A 23,166-nucleotide genomic window follows, 5' to 3' on the forward strand; every position below is an offset into this window, starting at 1 on the left:
CAAGCTAAGCCGGGAAGATGCTCAGCGGGGGAGCCTATGTCACCAGGGGATATGGCTGCTCCCCCTGTATCAGACTGCCGCTTCTGTCGGGGACCCCCTTGGGTGCGATTGCCTCGTTGATAGGGTCAGGGTGCCATATCCCAGCTCCGTGGGACACCCTGCTTGCGCGGTTGGCGAGACCAGGGTTGACAACGCACAGCGGGAGGGACCGGGCCACCTGTCTACAATTCCTAGCGGACCAGCAGCAGTTGGCGGGGGGGGGGGGGGCACTTTGGAATTTTTACCACATATGGCTGCAGTAGTAGCCATATGTCGATGTGGATGGAGAGAACGCTGAGGGCAGCGCTTGTGTTACAGTTTACACACCCCCACCCTCCGTTTTTGGGTTTGGTACAGACCCTATTATCAGAGTCCGCGGCAGTGGCAGCCCTGGCCGAGGAGATTCGTTCTCTGGCGGCGAAGCAGGCCGCCGTCGTGGTCCCATGGGAGGATGCGATGAGCTGCGTTTCCTCCCGATATTCTCTGGTGCCCGAGACCTCCCATGGAAGGTACAGAATGTTGACCGTCACCCACCTGTTAAGCGCTGTCAGGTGGGGGACTGGTTATACGTTCACCTCCATAGACCTGAAGGATGCATATTCGCATCCCGATCTTCCCTCCTAGGACATACCTATGGTTCCTTTTTCAGGGCTTAGCGTACGAGTACCAGAGGCTGCCGTTTGGTTACTCTCTGGCTCCTCGCATCTTCACCAAGTGCGGGGAGACCGCGCTGGGGCCTCTGCGTCGTCAGGGAATACGAATTTTATTCTACCCTGGACGACGTTCTGGTCCTCGGCCGGTAAGAGAAGATCGCCAGGTCTCATAATTCCTCACCAGCCTGGGTTTTGGTGTAGACTGGAACAAGAGAGCTCCTCTTCCCAGTCAACGGGTGGAGTACTTGGGTTTATTTCTAAGCTCAAGGACTATAGGGGCATCCCTCTCAGAGCGGCTCGGCGCGCTCGGGAGGTTCTGTCCTGGCAGGGCGGTTACGGCGCTGACCGTGATACGCCTGCACGGTATTGTGGCATCTGCTCAAGCTGTGTTCCCTCTTGGCCTCCTCTTCATGAGGAGGATACAGAGGTGGGTTTTTCAGTGTGAAAATAGACCCTGTGAGAGTCAAGTGGAAGCTGCTGAAGGTTCCCATGTCAGTACTGGGGGGCCTGGGGCCTTCACCAGCAGGGTCCCCATGGGCAGCAGGCTGTCACACATCACGGTCTTCACCGACGCCTCCCTCACGGGATGGGGGGGGGACGTGTCGGACCGACGCAGTAGGGGGCAGCTGGCAAGGACCATGCTGCCCGGTTTGCACTACATATCAATGTGTTGGAATTGAAGGCAGTGCTTCTAGTCCTCGGACAGCTCGGCCATCATGTGATGGGCGAGCATGTTCTGATCAGGACGGACAGCACGACGTTGGCGTCGTATGTCATCAGACAGGGAGGAGTACGCTCCCCCCGTCTCCACCGGGCGGCGGCCGATTCGGTCCGTGGCCGCCCGGGATTCTGTACGCGTTCCCCCCCATACACCTGATAGCTCAGCTGCTGGGGCGGGTACGTCAGGAGCACGGGACTTTGATCCTGGTCGCGCCGGGCCGGGGCACGGCTGTGTGGTTCCGGGCCCTGATTCAGCTCTTGGTGGCCCCGCCGTGGCCTGTTCCGTGGTCACCGCGGGCCCTCTCTCAGGCACGCGGAACTCTGTTCTGCCTCCTGTTCTGGGGCAGCCCCTGATGGCTTGGCTGCTGAAAGGGTGAATCTGGTGGGGATGCGTCTTAACTAGGGATGCTCGGTATTGGCTTTTTTACCGATACCGATATACCGATATTGTCCAACTCTTAATTTCCGATACCGATATCAACCGATATCACATTTTAATGCCGATATCGGCCGATAATATCGGTAGGCCGATAATATCGGACATCATTTCTATAGAAACGTAAAAAAAAATTTAAATTAAAACCGATACAGATATTTTCCGATATCACATTTGAATGCCGATATCGGCCGATAATATCGGTAGGCCGATAATATCGGACATCCCTAGTCTTAACTCTTCTGTGGTTAACGCCATCCGGAACACGCGCGCTCCATCCACTACCGCGGCTTACGCAGGGAAGTGGCGTATGGTTCGAGAGTGGTGTGAGGTTAGGGGCTTGGACCCGGTGTCATGCCCCCTGGACTCGGTTCTGTCCTTTCTCCAGTCTATCCTGGATGGGCGGTCGGCCTCAACAGTGAAGGTATATGCCGCAGCTATATCTTCTTGTCATATGGGCTTTGAGGGCAGAACACTGTTCAGCCACCCTCTCGTGGGACTTTTCTTGCTTGGCGCACAGCGTCTCAAGCCTGTGGAACGTTCTCTGTCTCCGAGTCGGGACCTCCAACTGTTCTGGAAAGGCTGTTGGGGGCCCTGTTTGAGCCTCTTGAGCAGGCGCCATTGGATCGTCTGTCTTACGACCGTGTTCCTTTTTTGGGCCATCACCTCCGCTAAATGCGTGGGTGAGCCGTGTGCTCTCTCGGTGCGGTCAGAGTACCTGTCTATTCGGGCCGATAGCAGGCGACTCTGTGGCCTGATCCGGCCTTCGTGCCAAAGAATTTTCGGAGCTCTTGTCGCTCCAGGGATATTGTGCTTTAGGCGTTTCGCCCTCCTCCTCACGCTAGTGGGTTGGAGGCGAGCCTTCACCTATCGAGTCCTGTCCGTGCACTGAAGGTTTACCTTAGTCGCACGTGGGATCTCAGGGCTTCCGATCAACTGTTTGTTTGTTACGATGGCCCTCGCACGGGTAAGGCGCTGTCCAAGCAGCGCCTGTCACATTGGTTGTGCGAGGGCATTGCCCTTTGCTACACGTTGGCTGGACAGGTTCCCCCCGGGGGCATCAGGGTGCACTCCACTCGTGGTGTGGCGGCCTCTGCTGCCCTGTTGGGGGGGGGCCTCGGTGGAGGACATCTGTGCTGCGGCCTCCTGGTCCTCCCCGAGTCCTTTTGTTAGGTTTTACCTCATGGACATGACTGGGGGTTCTGTCTCCCAGGCAGTCCTGAGGTCCGGGACCTCTCCTGCATCCCGCCATCAGGTGGGCTAGCAGTAGTGTGTGGGTGTGGACCGCGGAGTGCTGTGTCACACGTGGTCCCGCTTGCGCTGTGCATTCGGGGGTGCCTGGTTCCCCGTTTTTCACACTTTGGTTGTAGTTGACTGCCTCCCCCCCTTCGTTAGGACGGGCGGGTGGACGGGACTCCCCTCCTCCCTGGCTGGGGCTTACGGGCCCTCAGGGGGTGCATTTGACGTGGCCACACGTCCGCTCTGCCCTTTATCTCAGAAGGCAGAGCGAGACGCAATTGCCAGTAATGAGATATAACGTAAGGTTATCCTATAACCCTAGTTATATGAATACTGGCTGAGCGTCTCGCTCTTCAGCGCCCTGAGGTCCCTTGGATGTTTTCCGCGTATGGAATTCGAACTTGGAACGGTGTAAGCATGACCACTTCCTGCCTATTGTAGAGGCACGCAGGGGATGGGCGTGGTCACGTGCAGGTGGGTGCATGTGTTTGGTTTCCATGGGCACTATAGGTGCTGTAGGTAATGATATCTCAGAAGGCAGAGCGAGACGCTCAGCCAGTATTCATATAACTAGGGTTATAGGATAACCTTACATTTTGTTTGTAGTATTCGAGTACTCATTTTTGAGATGTGTTAAAGTACTCGACTATTGCTTGGACTCTATCGTAGGTCTGAGTTAAGCCACTCACCTCCACATAAGAGTGTTCTCGGTCAGGCCTCATTGCAGGGAACGACAGATCCAGGAAGTCCACCAAGTAGTCGTAACCGTCGACGATGGGCTTGAAGTCCTCATCTGTCTCAATGACCTACATGTTGGGGATGTTTTAATTGCATCAATCAACTTGATAACTTGTAACAAGATAGCTAAGAAGGAAATGGAAATGAGGAAATGAAGACCCAGGGCTAAAATCAGACCACACCAGCAGCAATAACCCAGCGAGCACCCATACTGAAGGCTTTTGGAAGAGACCTGAATAGGATAAATCTTTTAAAAAAGAATATATATGGCGGCTACGTGGCTTAGTGGGCAAGGCGCTCGCCACGAATGACGGAGACGCTGGGCTTGCCTGTTCGAGCCCAGCGCTCCACATTGCTTTCAGTTTAGCTGGTCATTCATACTAATACACATTGGCCGTATTAGGGGGTGGGAAACTGATGGGTGGGGATCGGGCGTTGTGGACAGAGACTCCTACAGGTCGGTTGGTGCGCCTGCGCAGTAGAATCAGGAAGTGTCGGGGGCAGCGTGAGCCTCCCACGCGTTACTCCTCGCCACTGAGAGATCGAGCTGCGCAGGTGAAAAGATGCGACTGCTGTTACCTCAAGTACCGGAGGGGACTTGTGCTATGTATGACTTAGTCCACATTGTAGCCGGCTTGTGGGAGGCAAGAAACAGCGTTCGTGACAGGGGAGGGTTGAATTGGATGATACGAAATTGGGATGGGAGAAAATATAGAAAAATGGGAGAAAAAGTGGATCAAAAAGAAAAAAAGAAAATATATATATATATGTGGACTAAGTCATACAGTATATATATATATATATATATATATATATATATATATATATATATATATATATATATATATACGTATACTGTATGACTTAGTCCATATATATATATATATATTTCGGAAGGGGTGATAGACGTGAAGAAACGTTGCACTAGATGGGTAATGATTAGGGATGCTCGATATTGGCTTTTTTACCGATACCGATATACCGATATTGTCCAACTCTTAATTTCCGATACCGATATCAACCGATATCAACCGATACCGATATATGCAGGGCCCCCCCCCCCCCCCCCCCAAAAACGGAATCATTTCAGGTAATTAACATTACATATGTCTTGTTGTGGAATTAACATAACATTATGCATACTTTTGACAATAAATAAAATCAGAATTTGTTCTTACTTGCTTGCCTGGGTAAATAAAGGTTATAGAAATGTAAAAAAAATTGAATTTGAAAACCGATACCGATATTTTCCGATATCACATTAATGACAATATCGGCCGATAATATCGGTAGGCCGATAATATCAGACATCCCTAGTAATGATGTCATAAGATGACACCACGATCTTACATCTACTTGGTCTGGTGAAGGCCTCAAATCTTTGTTTGGTGATTTTGCACTCCATTATACCAATGAGGCCTATCTACCTCTACCAAGGAGGTTACGTATATCAGTCCTGTCCCTTGAACAAGATATCTCGAAAAGTAATGGCCGGATTGCCATGCAATTGGCTGTGCACATACATGACACCGAGATGAGGAAACCTATTGATTTTGGTGACCTCACAATCGTTCCTCTAGTGCCACCAGCAGACCAGAATTTCTAAATGAGCACATCTCCCATCGCGTTTGTCGTGCAGTCACAAAATCTGTTGTGAACATGACCCATAGAGAGTGGAACTGGTTGCACCACAATATGGATTCATAGCCTGGATATGTTGCAGCTTATTTGCAATTAGTAATGGAAAGGTGGGGAGACTGTTAGTCCTTGGCAGAGGTGTGCACTCTACTAAGCACATTCTTCAGTTGGTGTATACAATCAATTTATAGTTGCACAGTATTAGTTCATCACACAGCTATTTTGGAAGGCAACAAACAAGAGGGCAACAAACAAGAGAACAGAAATCAAAGGTAATAATTTACTAGTTTACTAGTAGGAAAATGCATGCAAGTCAGTTCAGTAGTAAGGATTCACAGAGGTATGATGTTTAGGGAACAAAATAATAACTATGTCCAAATTAGTAGTGAATAAAGTAATGCCTTTTCTTTTTATTAGTTCAATCAGTCAATAGCATTAATTAAAAAGATTTTCCCCAAACAACATACTGTACTGAGGCCCATATGTATATAACGTTTTAAATAATCAAGGTTTTGTTCTAGGATAACTGGTCAGACCATAATGTATAATGTTTTAAATAATCAAGGTTTTGTTCTAGGATAACTGGTCAGACCATAATGTATAATGTTTTAAATAATCAAGGTTTTGTCCTAGGATGACTGGTCAGACCATATGTATAAAGTTTGAAATAATCAAGGTTTTGTTCTGGGATAACTGGTCAGACCATAATGTATAATGTTTTAAATAATCAAGGTTTTGTTCTAGGATAACTGGTCAGACCATTATGTATAAAGTTCTAAATAATCAAGGTTTTGTTCTAGGATGACTGGTCAGACCATGTAATGTTATGTATACTGTGCATCAGATACTTGACGTAGGTCTTCATGGTTCTGCATCACAAAGGTTTCTGACTGATGGTGTCTATTTGCTTTATTCATTTGTCTATCTATGCGACATTTCTATTTACCGAGAGAGTTTGGAAGTGTAACCATCTGTGCAGCTTATGTTCCCCCCCAGTGGTAACGCAGCCAGGGCTGCAAACCGTTTAGCAGAATGTGTACACAACCAACTCACGGCCAGGCCGGGGTGCCCCTATTTTCGTTCTTGGGGACTTAAACCATTGTCGCCTAGAACCTGTACTACCCGGTTTTGATCAGTATGTTAAATGTGGCACGCGCAAAAATAAGATCCTAGACAAATGCTTTGGAAATATAAAGAGTGCTTTTAAAGCCAAGGCCCTTCCTCCTCTATCCAACTCTGATCACCTTACAGTCAATGTCTTGCCCACTTACAAAACAGCACTGAAATCCAGTAAGCCCCAGGAGAAGACTGAGTTGCAGTGGACTAAGGACAGTTTAGAGACTTTGAGAGACTGTTTTGCTTGCACGGATCGGAGCATTTTCTACAATCAGGAACTAAATGTAGAATCTACAACTGGCTACATCAGATTCTGTATTGACAATGTGGTCCCAAAAAGGGTGATTGTTCACTTTCCCAACAATAAGCCGCACATCACCAAAGAGGTCAAGGCCTGTATTAACAATAAGAAGTGGGCCCAGACGGCATGCCCTCCTTCCTGCTTAAGCAGTGTGCAGCCGAGCTAACGGAGGCTTGGTGCCCCACCTTCCAAAGTTCTATTGAGAGTTACACGGTCCCTGAGCTGTGGAAAAAGTCTACCATCATTCCTATTCCTAAAGTAACATGTCCAGTTGACAATAAGGATTATCACAAGGCCTATCACATTAACGACGAGTGTGGTCATGAAGTGTTTCGAAAGGGTTATTGTAAATATGATCAAACCTGTAATCTCTCCTCATCTCGACCCAAACCAGTTTGCGTACAGGAAGGGACACAGCACAGAGGACGCTGTAATCAGTGTGTCTCACTTAATAAGTAAGCACCTCGAGGATCCCAAGGCTTACACTCAGGTGCCCTTTGCAGATTTTTGCTCTGCGTTTGATACTGTTCGCCCTCACCTGCTTGTCCAGAAGCTTATGGGGATAAACCCCTCAATAATCAAATTGTTCTATTCTCTTCTCACCAACAGGAAACAACAAGTCAAGGTGAATGACACACTCTCTGAGGTCAAATTCTGCAGCACCGGGGTGCCTCAAGGTGCGGTGAGCTCCCCTCTCCTATTTACACTGTACACCAACGAGTGTAGCAACAGTCAGCCTAACAATCATGTCCTGACATTTTCAGAAGATACACTTATTCTAAGCCTATTGAAGGCTGACGACTGCCCCTCTACTTACTTTAAGGTCTGGTGTGAGAGACATCATCTCATTCTCAATACCACCAAAACCAAAGACCCCAGAGAAGTGAGAGTACATGACCCTGTTGTAATTGGCGACTGTGATATAGAGCAGGTTGCATCATATAAATACCTAGGAATCCACATGGATAATCGACTGAAATGGGATGTACATGTTGATGTTCTGTGTTCCAAACTAGCCCAACGACTGCACTTCCTCCATAGACTCAGACTGTTTTGTGTGACCACAGCGATCATGACCACATTTTATAAAGCTGTCCTAGAAAGCCTGATGAGATATGGGATGGCAGCGTGATTTGGTAAACTCACAGTACAGTGTACGTCAAAGCTTGAAAGGCAGTGATGAAGGTGACCGGAAACACCAAGTATCCGTCACTCCAATCTATCTTCGAGAAAGTAGTCGTCAGCCAGACACAGAGATCTTACAGGACCCTTCTCATATTCTTTATCCCTAATATGAAGTTCTTCCCTCAGGGAGACAGTTCAGAGCAAGTAGATATAAGAGCAACCGCTACAAGCCCTCCTTCCTTCCTACATCCCTCGCTCTCCTAAATAACACTAGAGGTTGATTCCTCACCTCTTTCTTTCTTGTCCAAGTCTTAATCTGTTAGGGCAGGGTGCAATGTGAAGCTTTTTGAAGCTTTTGAAATGAGTTTACCTACTTGTGTATTATGGTTACATGTCTCTATGTATTTTATTTAGTCTAAAGTCCTTTTTACTAACTGAATGAATAACTTAGTAAAATGATGAATAAAACATGAATGATTGTATATATATTTCTTTTCTTCTTTGTTTTCACTGTTATCGCAGAATGATGCAGTATATGTTCCAAGTAAATTTTCCCCTCTGGGACAATAACATTTATTCTTATCTTATCTTATCTTATATCCCCTGCCATATTGGTTGAACAGAAATACCACTTTGAGAACCAAAATAACAATCACAACTGGCAGAGCAGAATAAGTAAGGGATAATGTATAGCTACGAGGTCATTGTCGCAAAATAATTGACCGACACAAGGTGTTTTAAACGTCAGTGAAGGTAAATTATTTTGCGACAATGATCGAGTATAGCTATACATTATCCCGCTTATTACATGGCTAACTTACTAACAATATACCTAATTCATTTTACATCGACAAGACGAGATCAAATGCAGACGCAGTTCTGTTCTGGCTCTGCTGTCATCGTCACACACACTCCGCTGTCAGTGCAGCCAGCAGGTGTGTCTGATTGGCTGCACTGATGCAGTGTGTCAGTGGCCTTGATTGCGAACAGCTGCGCACAGCGGTCATTATTGTTCCACAGAGGTCCATTATCGAGTAATATCGGACCTCTGACGAGCGCTATTGACTAATCACAAGCAAGCATTTCGGCGAATGTGAAAACGCCATGTAATAAGTCATGATTAATTCAATGACTTTGATTGCTTTTAATCTCGAGATGCTTAGAGACACTCGTATCAGATATCAGTTAGCAGTTAAAGCAGCAAGAGCCGCATACTTCTCAGACTTCATCCGTAACTCGCAAAACCCCAGGACCCTCTTTGCCACCATTAACTCTTTCATCAGTCCCCCCCTAGAACTAGCCTGGATGTGTCTCCAACCAAATGTGAGGAATTCTTAAAATTCTTCATAAACAAAGTTGAGTTAATCAGAAACAACATCACACCACCTACACGTAGTTTAGATGTCTCGCCGCCCTGTTCATCCACCCTGGCCTGTTTTCAATCCATCACCCTCTCTACTCTCACAGATATAGTCTCAGCCATGAAACCAACCACCTCCCCCCTTGACATAGTTCCCTCTGTTCTTCTCAAAGAAGTATTTCCCACAACTGGCCCCAGCATCCTCTCTATCATAAACACCTCCCTAGCCACTGGTACCGTTCCAACCTGCTTCAAACATGCAGTGGTCCAGCCCCTTCTGAAAAAACCCAACCTAGACTCCACCCAGCTCAATAACTACAGGCCAATCGCCAAGCTCCCATTCCTATCAAAGGTCCTTGAAAAGGCTATTCTCTCTCAGCTGTCTCCCTACCTGCACTTGAATAACATCCTGGACACATTTCAGTCAGGTTTCAGAGCCAACCACAGCACAGAATCTGCCCTGCTTAAAGTCACCAATGACCTGCTCCTCACTACCGACAACCGGGACTGTGCTGTCCTTATGCTCTTAGACCTCAGTGCAGCTTTCGATACAATAGACCATGTTATCCTCATCGACCGTCTCCACCAGGCAGTTGGTGTCAGTGGCACAGCCCTATCATGGTTCACCTCCTACCTCAGTGATAGAAGCTTCTCCGTTAATATCGGAAACTGCTCCTCCCCCTCTGCCTCTCTCTCCTGCGGGGTTCCACAAGGCTCCATCCTTGGCCCTATCCTATTCTCCCTATACATGCTTCCCCTTGGTCTGATCATTAAAAAACACAACATCTCTTTCCATTTTTATGCTGACGACACTCAGGTCTATCTCCCCATGAAACCCAACAATACAAACAATCTTGACAGTCTTCGTTCCTGCCTAGATGACATCAAATGCTGGATGGCACACAATTTTCTACAGCTCAATCAGTCAAAGTGTGAAATCCTCCTTTTCGGCCCTCCGAACCAAACCAGTGTCATTGCCAGCAGCCTGGGTAACCTGTCTCCCCTAGTCAAGCCCTTTGTAAAAAACCTGGGCGTGCTCTTTGACCCCGAGTTTTCCTTCAATAGGCAGGTAAACTCGGTGGTGAAGGGGTGCTTTTTCCAGCTCCGGTCCATAGCCAAGATCAAGGCCATTCTCTCCCCCTCAGACCTGGAAAGAGTAATTCACGCCTTCATATCCTCACGCTTAGACTACTGTAACTCCCTGTACCTGGGGCTAAATAATAATAATAATGGATTCAATTTGTACCGCACTTTATATTCGTGAGAATCTCAGAGTGCTACAGGAGATATAGACAAAAGTTAAATGAATAAAACAATTTAAAATGAATAAAAACTATTAAAAAGACAACCAGTGAAAGAGTAAAATAAAATAAAAATAATAATAAAATGAATAGAAGTAAAAATAAAAGTAAAATAAAATTCAGGCAAAAGCCTTGTTAAAAAGAAATGTTTTTAGGCCCCTTTTAAAAGCCTCGACGGATTGTGGTGCTCTCAGGTGGATGGGGAGAGCATTCCAAAGTCTGGGTGCGGCAGATCAGAAGGCGCGATCGCCCATGGTGTGCAGCTTAGTCCTGGGGGCTTTGAGGAGGTAGGCTGTGCCAGAGCGGAGGGAACGTGAGGAGGACTGGGGGGTGAGGAGTTCCTTGAGATAGGCAGGGGCACCACCGTGTACGCACTGGTGAGTGAGGAGGGACACCTTGTACTCAATCCTGTGTTCCACGGGGAGCCAGTGAAGGGATCTGAGGGTGGGGGTGATGTGATCATATTTGCGCACCCTCATCAGGATCCTAGCAGCGACATTCTGGATGGTTTGCAGTTTTTTAATGCTTTTACTAGGGATCCCGATGAGGAGTGCATTGCAATAGTCCAGCCTGGAGGAAACAAAAGCGTGGACGAGTTTCTCGGAATCTGCCAGGGTGAGTGAGGGGCGGAGTTTAGTGATGTTTCGGAGGTGAAAGAAAGAGGTCTTGCAGAGGTGTTTGATGTGTGTTTCATATGTGAGGTGGGGGTCCATTTTCACGCCGAAGTTGGTGACAAGGGTGGAGAGGGGAATGTCCTGACCGGAGAAGGAGATGGTGGTGATGGTGGTTGACCGGACCTGGTGTGGGGTACCGATCAGCATGGCTTGTGTTTTGGAACTGTTGACCTGGAGAAACCTGTGGTTCATCCACGCCTTAGTCTCCTCCAGGCAAGCGGTCAGTGTGGGGGGTGATGAAGGTGATGATGGTGTGATCCGGATATATAGCTGGGTGTCGTCAGCGTAGCAGTGGAACGACACACCGTGCCGGCCGATAATGCGGCCGAGGGGGAGCATGTACAGGGTGAACAGCCCTAAATAAATAAATAAATAAATAAAATAAATAAATCCACCATAGCCCGTCTACAACTCCCCCAAAACGCTGCCGCTAGACTGTTCACAGGTACCCGGAAGAGAGCTCACATCACCCCTGTACTTGCCTCCCTCCACTGGCTCCCGGTGCGCTTTAGAATAGACTTCAAGGTCCTTTTATTGGTTTATAAAGCCCTAAATGGTAAGGCCCCTGCTTACCTAGCAGACCTCCTCACCCCTATACCAACGCCAGGGCCCTCATATCGGCTGATAAGGGTTTCCTAACCACCCGTAGGTCTAACTTCAAGTCTAGGGGGGGACGTGCTTTTGCAGTCGCAGCCCCTGACCTCTGGAACAGCATCCCATGTCCATTAAATTTGCCCCCTCCATCGAGTCTTTTAAATCAAAACTCAAAACCCACCTATATCGCCTGGCCTTCCCTGACTCACTTTGACTCTTGCCGTACTTGTTGACGTGTTGTTCTGTTTTTCCTTTGTCTATCCGTTGATTTTATTTTATTTTTCAGTTTATTTTATACTTTTCTTTGTACTTAGCTTAGCTATGTGAAGCACTTTGGTTGACAAGCGTCATGTTTAAACGTGCTATATAAATACATTTGATTGATTGATTGATTGACCATAGTGATTTAGACTTTAGTTATCTGCTTATTGACATGCATTCATACTGATGTAAGAAAACAATAGTGGGAGAAAAGACTGTATTAGTTGTGAAAATGTAGTTAAGAAATGTTAAGAAATATTGGTTTCCCATAGAGTGATAAGAAGAGCAGCGATATTCAGCAATAGGAGACCCTGTGGTGACGAGGGAGTACATTTTCCGACGTTTCTGTGATGACACTGATTCCTGATCCTCTTCTTATTATTCTAGGTTTTCCCAAGCCCAAGCCCAGTTATTTTTAAGATGGCATCAAATAAAGACAATAGAGTCGAAAGCAATCATTTTTCTTCATGAATTGGGAAAGACAAAGGGGTATTTTGGACAGTATGCCTGAAGAAAAGAAAATGAGGCCTTGCATGGAATGTTTAGAATTCTCATTCGTCCTCTATGTTGGAAGATGATAATGTGTTGATATGTGAGAAATATGTCAACTGATTACTAGGATTATTACTGGATCTTATAAACAAGTGACAGTAATATAATGTTTTCCCAATATTTTACCTACTCTACTGCTGCACAGAAATTAGTTTTTTTTTTCTTTTTTTTTTAAAGTGGCTACCAATGGGCAGCCATGTTGGAAGAAAGAGAACGACACAAACATTCCATCCAAGGCCTCTACTGTTTACGTTTCAAGATATTTACCCGCACAACTAAGTTGTAGTTGTTAAAGCCTGCCCAGGTGTAATAAAACTGGATCCAGCTGTCGTGCTTAAATATCTCTGAGCCGATGGCACTGTCCAGTTCATCCACGTACAAGTCAAAATCCCAACTCTCCTTGTAGACCTTTGTACTGGCAGGGGGGTCGATGATGGCTTCACTATGGTTGGTATTATAGCAGGAAATATAGAGGAAATACTGATGTCACATTTCTAAAACAAAGTCTAGGATGAAGCAGGTAAAGTGTATAGAATATAGCAGATGAGGTTTACAGGTATTTTATTAACGTATACAATAGAGTGAATATTTCTCTTTTGGAATCTGTCTGTGGCATATTGGAAGCTTAATCTGCGAATATGTGTATGTTAAATATTCTAATCTCATCAGGTGTTATAAAAAATTATCTGGTCTTTGGGTTCCAACGTGATCTGATCGGCGATACATAATTGATAACATGTTACATAGGTACAGATCCAGCTCTTAAAAGGGCTGTATCGTTAACGCCTCATTAGTTGGTCACTGTTATTACTGTTTCTTGCACTCACAGTTATACCGTGTTAAACATTAGGTTAGTAATAGGCAAGTTATTTTTATTCATATTATAGTTGATGGTGCTATATTCACCTATGGTCATTTTAATTTCTGTTTGACTGCTGGTTGATTCAGATTCAGATTCAGATTCAGATTCAGATTCAGATTCAGATTCAGATTACTTTATTCACCATATTGTACAGGTACAAATGGAACGTGATTTGACATTTCAGTGCATGATTATTCACAAATAGGAACAACAAAATAATAATAATGATAAATAAATAAGTGCAAAACAGGACAGAACAGTGAGACAACAATAAGACAGTAAAGTGCAAGCTGAGGTCCATTACTCGTCAAGGAGCGGGTGGATAAAACCTGAGGTGCCACAATCATTCAGGGCCTTTTGCCATTATTATGCCGCATGGTACCTACTCGACTCGCTATTGGTACCTGGTACTTCGTTTGTTTTCCACTATAGGTAGTACCCCCCCCCCAGTGTAGCTGGTCATCATAGGGCACCGCGACACACACACAACACACACATATTGAAGCTAGCTATGAAACCAGTGCCTTATAGACCACTGCACTTCCGCGTTACATTGAGCTCATGGGAGAGAGAGTGGGGGGAGAAAATGAATGAATGTGGATGAGAGCCTTGACATTAAGTGGTTGTAGCTACAGCTGTGGGGGTGCTGGAGACATGATCCAATAGACTTTTATACGTCCGAGTCTCCTGAACACGAAGAGACCAATGACCAAGTCGATCGGCACTTTCTTGGCCGAGCTATAGTAACTTTTTCGCACCTACTCCCGAACTCTGCATGCGCAGATTGCCCACGGAGTCTCTCTGGATTGTCCAGAGATCTAGGTTTATCAATCTGCGCATGCGGAGTTCGGGAGTAGGTGTGAAAAAGTTACTATAGCTCAGCCAAGAAAGTGCAGATCGACTTGCATGGACGTGGTCTCTCCGTGTTCAGGAGACTCAGGCGTATAAAAGTATATTCGGTTATGTCTCCCGCACCCCCACAGCCATACTGTAGCTACAACCACTTAATGTCAAGGCTCTCATCCACATTCATTAATTTTCTCCCCCGCTGTCTCTCCCATGATTTCCGACTACCCCAAGCGGTGGTCTATTAGCTAATGTATGCTAGCCGCAATGCTAACGGTTATAATGGGAAATCCCAGTCACATTAACACATAAGCTAACAAAATTAGATATCTTTTTGTGAGACTAAACTCTTTGTTCTTGGTAGTAACTTTTTGGTACCCGTTTGACCCGCTTGGAACCTCGACAAAGCAGGTACTAAAAAAGGTACCAGGTACCGTCCACAAATTTCAGCAATGGAAAACCGAAAAGGCAGAGTAGAGTAGAGTCGACTCGAGTCAGTACCATTCAGTGGAAAAGCGCCATTATTTGTGTGTGTGTGTGTGTGTGTGTGTGTGTGTGTGTGTGTGTGTGTGTGTGTGTGTGTGTGTGTGTGTGTGTGTGTGTGTGTGTGTGTGTTGGTTCACCCTTTTGTTTGTAGCCTAATTAGTTGGTTAGGTGCCAGCATAATATTTATTTTTGCTATTGAGTGGTAGATGTGGTGGACGGACCTAAAGATAATTTGCATCAAAAGGTTTAGACTTTAGAAGTGGGAACGTGTATCAGACTGTCTTTTATCAGGCCCAAATGTATGAGGGGTGGAAGTAACAAAAATGTATAAATTAATGTGTAACGAATAAATTAATGTGTAACCGATTAAAATGCAATCAAATCAAATAGTCACTTGATGAATTAGCAAATAATTTAATTAATTCAGAACCAAACTGAATAAAACATTATCAATAAAATGAAACAACAATCAAACACATCCTTTAAATAAACTAGACTGGTTTTATCTAATCACCTTGAAATTCAATTCAGTACACCGCAATTCCATTCGCCACCACTTTCATATATCTTTGTTACTTCCAAGTTCCACCCGTCATAGTGGGCGGCGTAATTTGATTGACACATGGAGCACAAACTGTTAATGAACCGTTCAACAATGAAAGTGTTCTCGATTTGATGAAAGTAGTGGCGAATGGAATTGCGGTGCACTGAATTGAATTTCAAGGTGATTAGATAAAACCAGTCTAGTTTATTTAAATGATGTTTGATTGTTATTTCATTTTATTGATGATGTTTTATTCAGTTTGGTTCTGAATTAATTGAATTATTTGCTAATTCATCAAGTGACTATTTGATTTGATTGCATTTTAATCGGTTACACATTCATTTTACAATTTTGGTTACTTCCACCCCTCATACAAATGTAAAACCACAACCAACAGTTGATGTCTTGTGCAGGGTTACAACATATACGTCATAAGAAGGGGGTGGATAATGCCTATGTTACCCTAATGTTTTCTATGGTATGTAATAATGTTTGTAATAACCTTTTAGGTTTGCTTCTGCTGCTACTGTTACTGAAGGGGTCTGGGTTCACAACAACTCTTTCAGCTTATTTAACGATTTAACTATGTGACTCATGTCAATCTAAAGTTTCCATACCATGAAAAACACATCTCAAGTTGTGTGTACACTACAGTATAAGTGCATCATATCTGAAGTGTTCCAAAACGCATACACACATGCAAGCACACACACACTGTAAAAGCCACTGTCACCTGATGGGTGGATGTCTCAGGGCGAGGGCCAGGTCCAGCACGGCGCCTGGCCTGGGTGTCCATGTTCTAATGCCAGGTGCGACCTTGTTGATGAGAGCGTTGAGTGCCTCTGCACTGTTCTTTGTGTTTGTGTCCTTAATGTAGCTGTGGGTGCACAAACACGCACATAAACACAGACACGCACACATATATACACACACAGACATATACATGCTTTTAAATGTTCCTTTGAGAACCATTCCACATCTGCGCTACGTTACTATAGTGGTGCGGCGTAGCTAACCTATTTTTCAATTTGTGATAAAAGCACCAAATTTGGTTCATATTTAACATCAAGGCACCTTAGTCAAAGAACTGGTCAAATGGGTTAGGGTTAGGGTTTTCTTCACGTGTGTTTGTGGATAGCGTTGGCTATATTTTATGCATATGCCAAAAAAGTAGCTCAGTATCACATCTTGGACTCACATTACAATAATCCATGTTTGTTTTTAAAAAACAATCTTTTCTAAATGCTTCCTGCACACTTGCTGTCTGATCATGGTGGAGCACCCCATCTTGTCTTCCCATGAGCTGGTGAGCATCTTTAAAGTCTTCAATCAGCGCTGCAACCTCAGGGCCAGCTACCATCCACTGCCGGAGAGCACTAGGGTTGCCTGTAAGACCTACCACCCCTCAATCACTCTTGATGCAAGCATTATGTGCTTGATCAATGGGGATTGCCCGAGAAGACCCGATTGGTCTTCTGAATGGTGAAATTGCCAACATTAAATTCTCTGGCAACATCTGGGTGTCTTGTTGCTTGTTCAGTCATATCATCACAAAGACGAACTGGGATCCAGCGGGCATAGTTGGTATGGTCCAGAGCCAAGAACCTGGGGAATGTTCTGTCAGAGAATCGAGGTACATGCTGATGGGAGGACTGCCGCAGGGATCTCTCATAGACCAATACACACAGCTCCAATGCCATGACTGTTGCCCAGTAGCTTACTGGAATTGAGGGCAGTTCTCCTCTCCACCATTCGTCAAACCCTAAAGGCGCATCTTCTGTATCTGTGTCACGGTTATTATAAACAGACTGGGAAAGAGGTGGGCGACATAGCACTTGTGTGTCCAGATGGAAATAGCAGCAACATGAACAAGGCAGGGGTGTCCCTAAGCGCCACTGTGACAACACCAGCGTTTTTTTTTTTTTTTTTTTTAACTTTTGCATTTAAAGCTTGGGGCCAGCTTATACCTCATACAGCATACCAGTTGCAGCAAATAACAACCTGCTACCAGTGGCGTAGCGGAGGCCCCCGCATCCCCCGCGTTGTGGGGGGGCCCCGGAGCTTAGGGGGCCCCGCCCCCACTGTAGACTATCCTCTTAGATTTCGTAACGCGCGGGAACAGGGCGCAGACAGTGTGACGAGCCCAGTATGGTTCTGCGGGGCTGCAGCTGGATGCATCTCACGCAGAGGGCGGGGCCCCGAGGGGCGTGATTACCAAACCAAGCCGCATTTCTCGGAGACGCTCTCTGATTGGCACTGACTGACGCTCTCTGATTGTTCAAAACACAGCGGGAAGCGCCGGTAAAAATGAAGCGGTGCTCAGAAAAACAAGATGAGAGCGAAAGCCGAACAGGAGACGGCAAAGCTACGAAAAAGAACATCATTGTTCCAGCAGGCAGCAAAGGTAGACTGACTCTAACGTTACTGAAGTGAAGATGCATCGGCACTCTGCAGTAAGCTCCCCACCCAGGCCGGCCGCGTCCACCGCTATCAACCCCCCGGTCAGCTGAGCTCTGCGTCGAGTCCAGGCAGACACAGCCAGGCCCCCAGCCACGCTACAGCCGCCGAGACAGGTTAGACGAATATAACGTTTTATTCGCCATAACCAGTACGAGTAGCCTACAGGTTACATTGGAACTGGAATCTAATCCGTAATTTTTTTAGTACATGGTTTAAGTGGCCGCGATGTCCAGTGTGATGATAATAATGATGTGTGTAGTGGGACGGGCAGTCACGATATTCAGACATGGCACGAGATTATGGGTCATTGTAATTACGAGGATTTACTGAAACGGCAAGTAGTGTCAGAGGCATAGGCGGAGGGTGAGCTGGACATTAGGGTAGGCTATCATGGGATGGTCCTCGCACGGAGCGCGCAAAATTTTCTCACTTTATTATTGATTTAGGGGAGTGGGCGGGGCCCCATGGTCTGCTCTGCGGGGGGGCCCCGACATATTGCGCAACGCTACTGCCTGCTACTGATATTAATATAATGAAATTACCACTTATTTTGTAAATGTCCTTAGAATGGTGAGCGAGTATTTTATTAGTTTTTCAGGGTTAGTGGGATCTGGATTATGTCCGTTATTGCATGCAAATCCAATTGGATAAGAAAGTTTGACCAAGCGCTGGTGGCCATTTAGAAAAATGCCTGCCATGGCCACCAGGGTGCTAGTAACGCCCCAATATCCAGTTTGTTCCCAATATATCTATCAACACATTATCATTATCAATTTGGTATGATAGGTTGAGCTATGCCACACTACTACTATAAGAAGGAGGGTCCCGTTGTTTCCCTAGGAGTGGCAACATCTCACACTGTCGATGAAATTAATGTTTATTTAAAAAAATATATATATTTCAAACAATGCAACCTATACAATACAAGACAACCACAAAACAGTACAATAACCACCACAAAACAATACAATAGACAACAGTAACAACAGACACCACTTAACACATTGAGTGCCACGCCCCTTCCGGGAAGTGACCTGGCCTTGCCGTCCATTAACCCCATGTAAATGTAGATGTAGTTTGTAGAGCTAAACCTATATTTTATAGTATATCTAATTTATTTATGGGTCTAATAACGCCGTCGAGTCTCAGTGAGTTGCTTCCAGTCAACGTGCAAAAAACAGATAATTTTTTCATCCGTACATTTCTATTTTATACCGTTTTGAATATGAATATAGTTTGGTTGCTTTTCTGAGTAATTCCATGGAAAAGACGCGAAAACAGCGTTTTTGTGTAATTCAATAAACACGTTGTCATTTTCCGCCTGATTATCGGATCTTCCTGAAATCAATGCTAGATTATCATTATTATCCTTCCTCGTGAATACATGAAATGTGCCCTGGAGCGCGGCGCTCCCCCCCCGCCCCCCCTGCACCCAACGGAAAACAGCCACACACATAAAACACAGATAGCTTCAATCGTGGTAGAAATAAATATCAGATTTCATATAATATTTCATACAAGCTTTCATATAGTGTCCGTACCTGGTCTCTGATGTAATGCAAAAAAAATAATCCAATTTATGATCGCCATTCCAGTTATCCACAGCGATCCTGTCTCCGACGTTGTTGGGCATTGCACTTCAACGGGCGGGCGCGGTCAGTAGTCCAAACCATCCCTACAAGCGTGTGTTTTGCCGGAGTGTTTAGGACCCGCCCCCACGCCGCAGCTCGGTAGAGAAAAGAAACAAACCTGTTTCTAACGGGGTGCAATAATGGCAGAAGGCGTTATAGGGTGGTATAAGACCGTCTGCCAGCTCAGACACACTCAGAACAGTATAGCACAAGGTGCCCCGCTGAATTATGAATTTCAATTGCGATTAAAAGAAATACTGTGAGAAAACGTAGATCTACGTTTCTGTGACGTAGCTGGCACTCAACGGTTGGGCGACAGAAACTTAGTTCTACGCTAACGGCACCCAACGTGTTAATGGTTTGAAAAGGGGGGGAAGAAGTGTGAAACTTGGAATTTGACCATGACATATAACATAAAAAAATATTTCCTTTTGAGTATGATCATTTTTACCTATACTTTACTTTTTAAGAATTATACAGGTTTGGCCCTGCCACTCGATATGAGACATATCGGTCCTCTTCCACTGCTTCCCTCACTGTCCCGTCATCCAAACTTTAAAGTTTTGGTGACCAGGCTTTTTCACGAGCTGCACCCAGACTTTGGAACACCGTCCCTCAGACTGTCCGAAACTCTCCCTCACTCTCCACCTTTAAATCCCGACTCAAAACCTACCTGTTCTCCCAAGCATACAACCTTCCCTACCCATAACCACCCTCCTCCAACCTACCACCTCCCCTTCCCCTTCCCTACTTTCTCTCCCTCTCCTGCCCCACCCTCCCCTCGGTTCCCCTTACTTCCCTGACTGTTACCCCACTGGACTCTGTATCTGTTACTTGTTACCCGTGGTTGTATGCCCTGTGTATTCATACTGTTGCTTATTCCCTGTGGTTCTTTGTTTCTGTTTCCTTTGTTTTGCGTCTTTGGGTTCTTGAAAAGCACTTTATAAATAAAATGTATTATTATTATTTATATACCTGTCTGCTGGATGTGCCTCGACAAAGTATCCTGCGAACGGGCAGTAGATCCTGGGCTGCAAGGATTTCACCAGCTGAGCCTTGTAGTTCAGCAGCTTCTTCCTTTCATTCTTGATGAAATCTGCTTTCCAGGCCTCTAAAAGTGGGTCAAACGTGCCAATTATTGAGAGCAATCTTGCAAACATTGCAAATGACAAAATCACCTTAATGAATGAAAGGGTTAACCTGATGTTGTGTGGCAGTGAAAGGGTTAACCTTCTGTGTATTGTCACAGTGAAAGTATTATATGTTATTGCACATCGTTGCGGGCAAGACCACCGGCATTTCATTGTATACTTGTATGCCGTGACAAATAAATCTCTTGACTCTTGACTTGACTTAACTGTTTGGTAGTGCGGTAGTGAAAGGGTTAATTAAGTGACTTACACACCACACAAGCGCACTTATTACACACACTGCTGTTATTTACACTGTGGAATCTTTTTAATTTATCCACTGTTTCTTTACCGTATAGTTTGTATAGATCGTTGTATATTGTTGTCTATAAATCTACTATGATTGAGGAGCTGGGAAAAACAAGCATCTCATGCCTTTCTGAATGTATGTACATTTTAAAAAGCTGTGACAATAAAATAATCTGAATCTGAATCTAAATCTGAAATGACATCACCCCCATCCCTGTTTGTCCCCAGTATTCACAGATGGTGGCTAAGAGGAGGACGAGGAAAAAGCTGGATGCTATATTGGAAAACCCCTCCCACCCCCTCCATGAGGAGCTAGCCAAGATGTGGAGCAAATTCAACTATAGACTTATCCCCCCACGACACCACAAATCGCCTCGAGAGCTAACGGCTGGTGAACTTGAGAACTGACTATCTGACTCCTAATAATAAACACTGCACAGACTCCTGTTCTACTACTTACTACTGTTCACTACTACTACTGTTTTCACTATTATCATTACTACTCGCACTTTGTTCTATGTTCTATTATTATTACTACCTATCCCATCTATCCCCCGATGCTGCTATGACACTTGAATTTCCCCATGGGGATTAATAGAGGTTGACAATACATTTGAATCGAATCTCGTTTTGAACTAGCGTACGTCAGTGGCCAATCATAGCGCAAAACGCGAAAGTGGAAGCAAACATGGGTTAGGATAAGAATAGACGCGACCAGGACACATACCCCACCGGCTTCATTTTCGTCATAGACACGGGAAAAAGGGAACCTTGTCTATTGCCCTCTGTGGGACAATATTGATATTTGACCTCGAAACTATCACCTGTGTATTTCCCCCCTTGGAAAGTCATGGGGAACCCTGAAGCCCCCCCCGCAAAGTCACTCATCATCAGGTCCACGTTGTGGGGCAGCCTCCCCCCATTGGGCCTTGTGCAGTCCACGGTGTTCAGAATCATGTGACCTGTTGACGGTAGTAAGAGAGGAAGTGTAAAGGGACTCGTGGTCTTGTGTAGCTCAACGAGTACTAGCCTGCACTCGACCCACCCAACCACCTCCAATGTACAGTTTCCCACCCCACCTACCCCCCCCCCCCCCCACCTACCCAGCCTCCTCCAATGTACAGTTTCTTCCCCCTCAAATGTATATACTCTCTTTTTAGACTCCTTTTGTACACATAAACAGTACTGAATATTTGTAGATCTGGTATGTCATAAATGTCTAGATGCAACAGTACTGTCTACCTGTATGTCATGTATGTCATATATGTTATGATGAATTGAAAATGGGGGACCTTGATGTAAACAAGACGAAAGTCTTTCTCTGCATCCCCTTAACAATTGTGTGTGTTGAGCTGTACTGTATTGTACCCATTCTGCAATCTGTTAATACAATTTTCAATCAATCAATCAATGATGCGGCGTTCAGACTATGGCAGTAGACGGTAGCCTATATAGGCTGACAAATATCTGATGTTCATCGAGGAGGGTAGATGCAGGATATGTCACTCTCTCCGTCATACTGCGTCAAGTGATTGGGGTATAACACACACGCATGTCCCCAAACACTCCACCAGCCCAATCTGAGCATGTGCCATAACGCCCATCTCCTATTGGGTGGCTTACTGGTGATTTAGCCTCCAATATATTAGCCTTGATCTTCATCATGGCTCACCACCATTTAAGTCATATCCTCTTCTGCTACAATGTGTAGAGGGGAAATCGACTGTTCTCATGTGCATAGCGCCACATAGAGGCTCCAATTTATGCTGTAATGAGGTTACTGATACCCAAGTGGCAGTAATGTAGAAGATTCAGTGTAGCAAAGTGTGGCAACTGGACTAAGAGAATGAGATTGAGTATAGTAATAATAATACTAAAGTTTATTTGTATAGCACCTTTCATACAGAAACTGCAGCTCAAAGTGCTTCACAACAGAAACAAGACAGGCATAAAATGAGCACATAAAGTGCAGACATATCAAATCACAGTTTTTCACATTAGGATCTAACATCCCAACAGGCCACCTTGTTTATGGTTTGATTCAGTTTTAGAATAGTAATGTGCATTGACTTTCGCTCTGGCACTCTGATTTATGTTAGATGGGTTTCATCAGTATTTCCCCTGTGATAAGCAAGGCTACTGAATGTAGAG

At 45.3% G+C, this 23,166-nt stretch overlaps 1 protein-coding gene and 1 long non-coding RNA gene across 2 annotated transcripts in view; one reads left to right on the forward strand and one right to left on the reverse strand.

Annotated features, from left to right (window-relative positions):
• Nucleotides 1-22,106, forward strand: part of LOC311245870 — a 24,067-nt gene extending 1,961 nt beyond the window's left edge. The window contains exons 2-3 of the long non-coding RNA XR_014620765.1: nucleotides 7,490-7,557; nucleotides 21,244-22,106. This is a non-coding gene — a long non-coding RNA (uncharacterized lncRNA). The remainder of the gene's footprint in view (nucleotides 1-7,489; nucleotides 7,558-21,243) is intronic.
• Nucleotides 1-23,166, reverse strand: part of LOC311245869 (cytidine monophosphate-N-acetylneuraminic acid hydroxylase-like) — a gene marked incomplete at its 5' end in the record, with an annotated part of 85,825 nt that overhangs the window by 6,974 nt on the left and 55,685 nt on the right. The window contains 5 exons of the mRNA XM_084335893.1: nucleotides 3,777-3,893; nucleotides 13,015-13,189; nucleotides 16,219-16,362; nucleotides 20,552-20,687; nucleotides 21,840-21,977. Of these exons, the coding sequence (XP_084192019.1) occupies nucleotides 3,777-3,893; nucleotides 13,015-13,189; nucleotides 16,219-16,362; nucleotides 20,552-20,687; nucleotides 21,840-21,977 (710 nt within the window). The remainder of the gene's footprint in view (nucleotides 1-3,776; nucleotides 3,894-13,014; nucleotides 13,190-16,218; nucleotides 16,363-20,551; nucleotides 20,688-21,839; nucleotides 21,978-23,166) is intronic.

The sequence above is a fragment of the Notolepis coatsorum genome, assembly GCF_963971535.1.
Source record: "Notolepis coatsorum genome assembly, chromosome: 19".
Lineage (NCBI taxonomy): Eukaryota > Metazoa > Chordata > Actinopteri > Aulopiformes > Paralepididae > Notolepis > Notolepis coatsorum.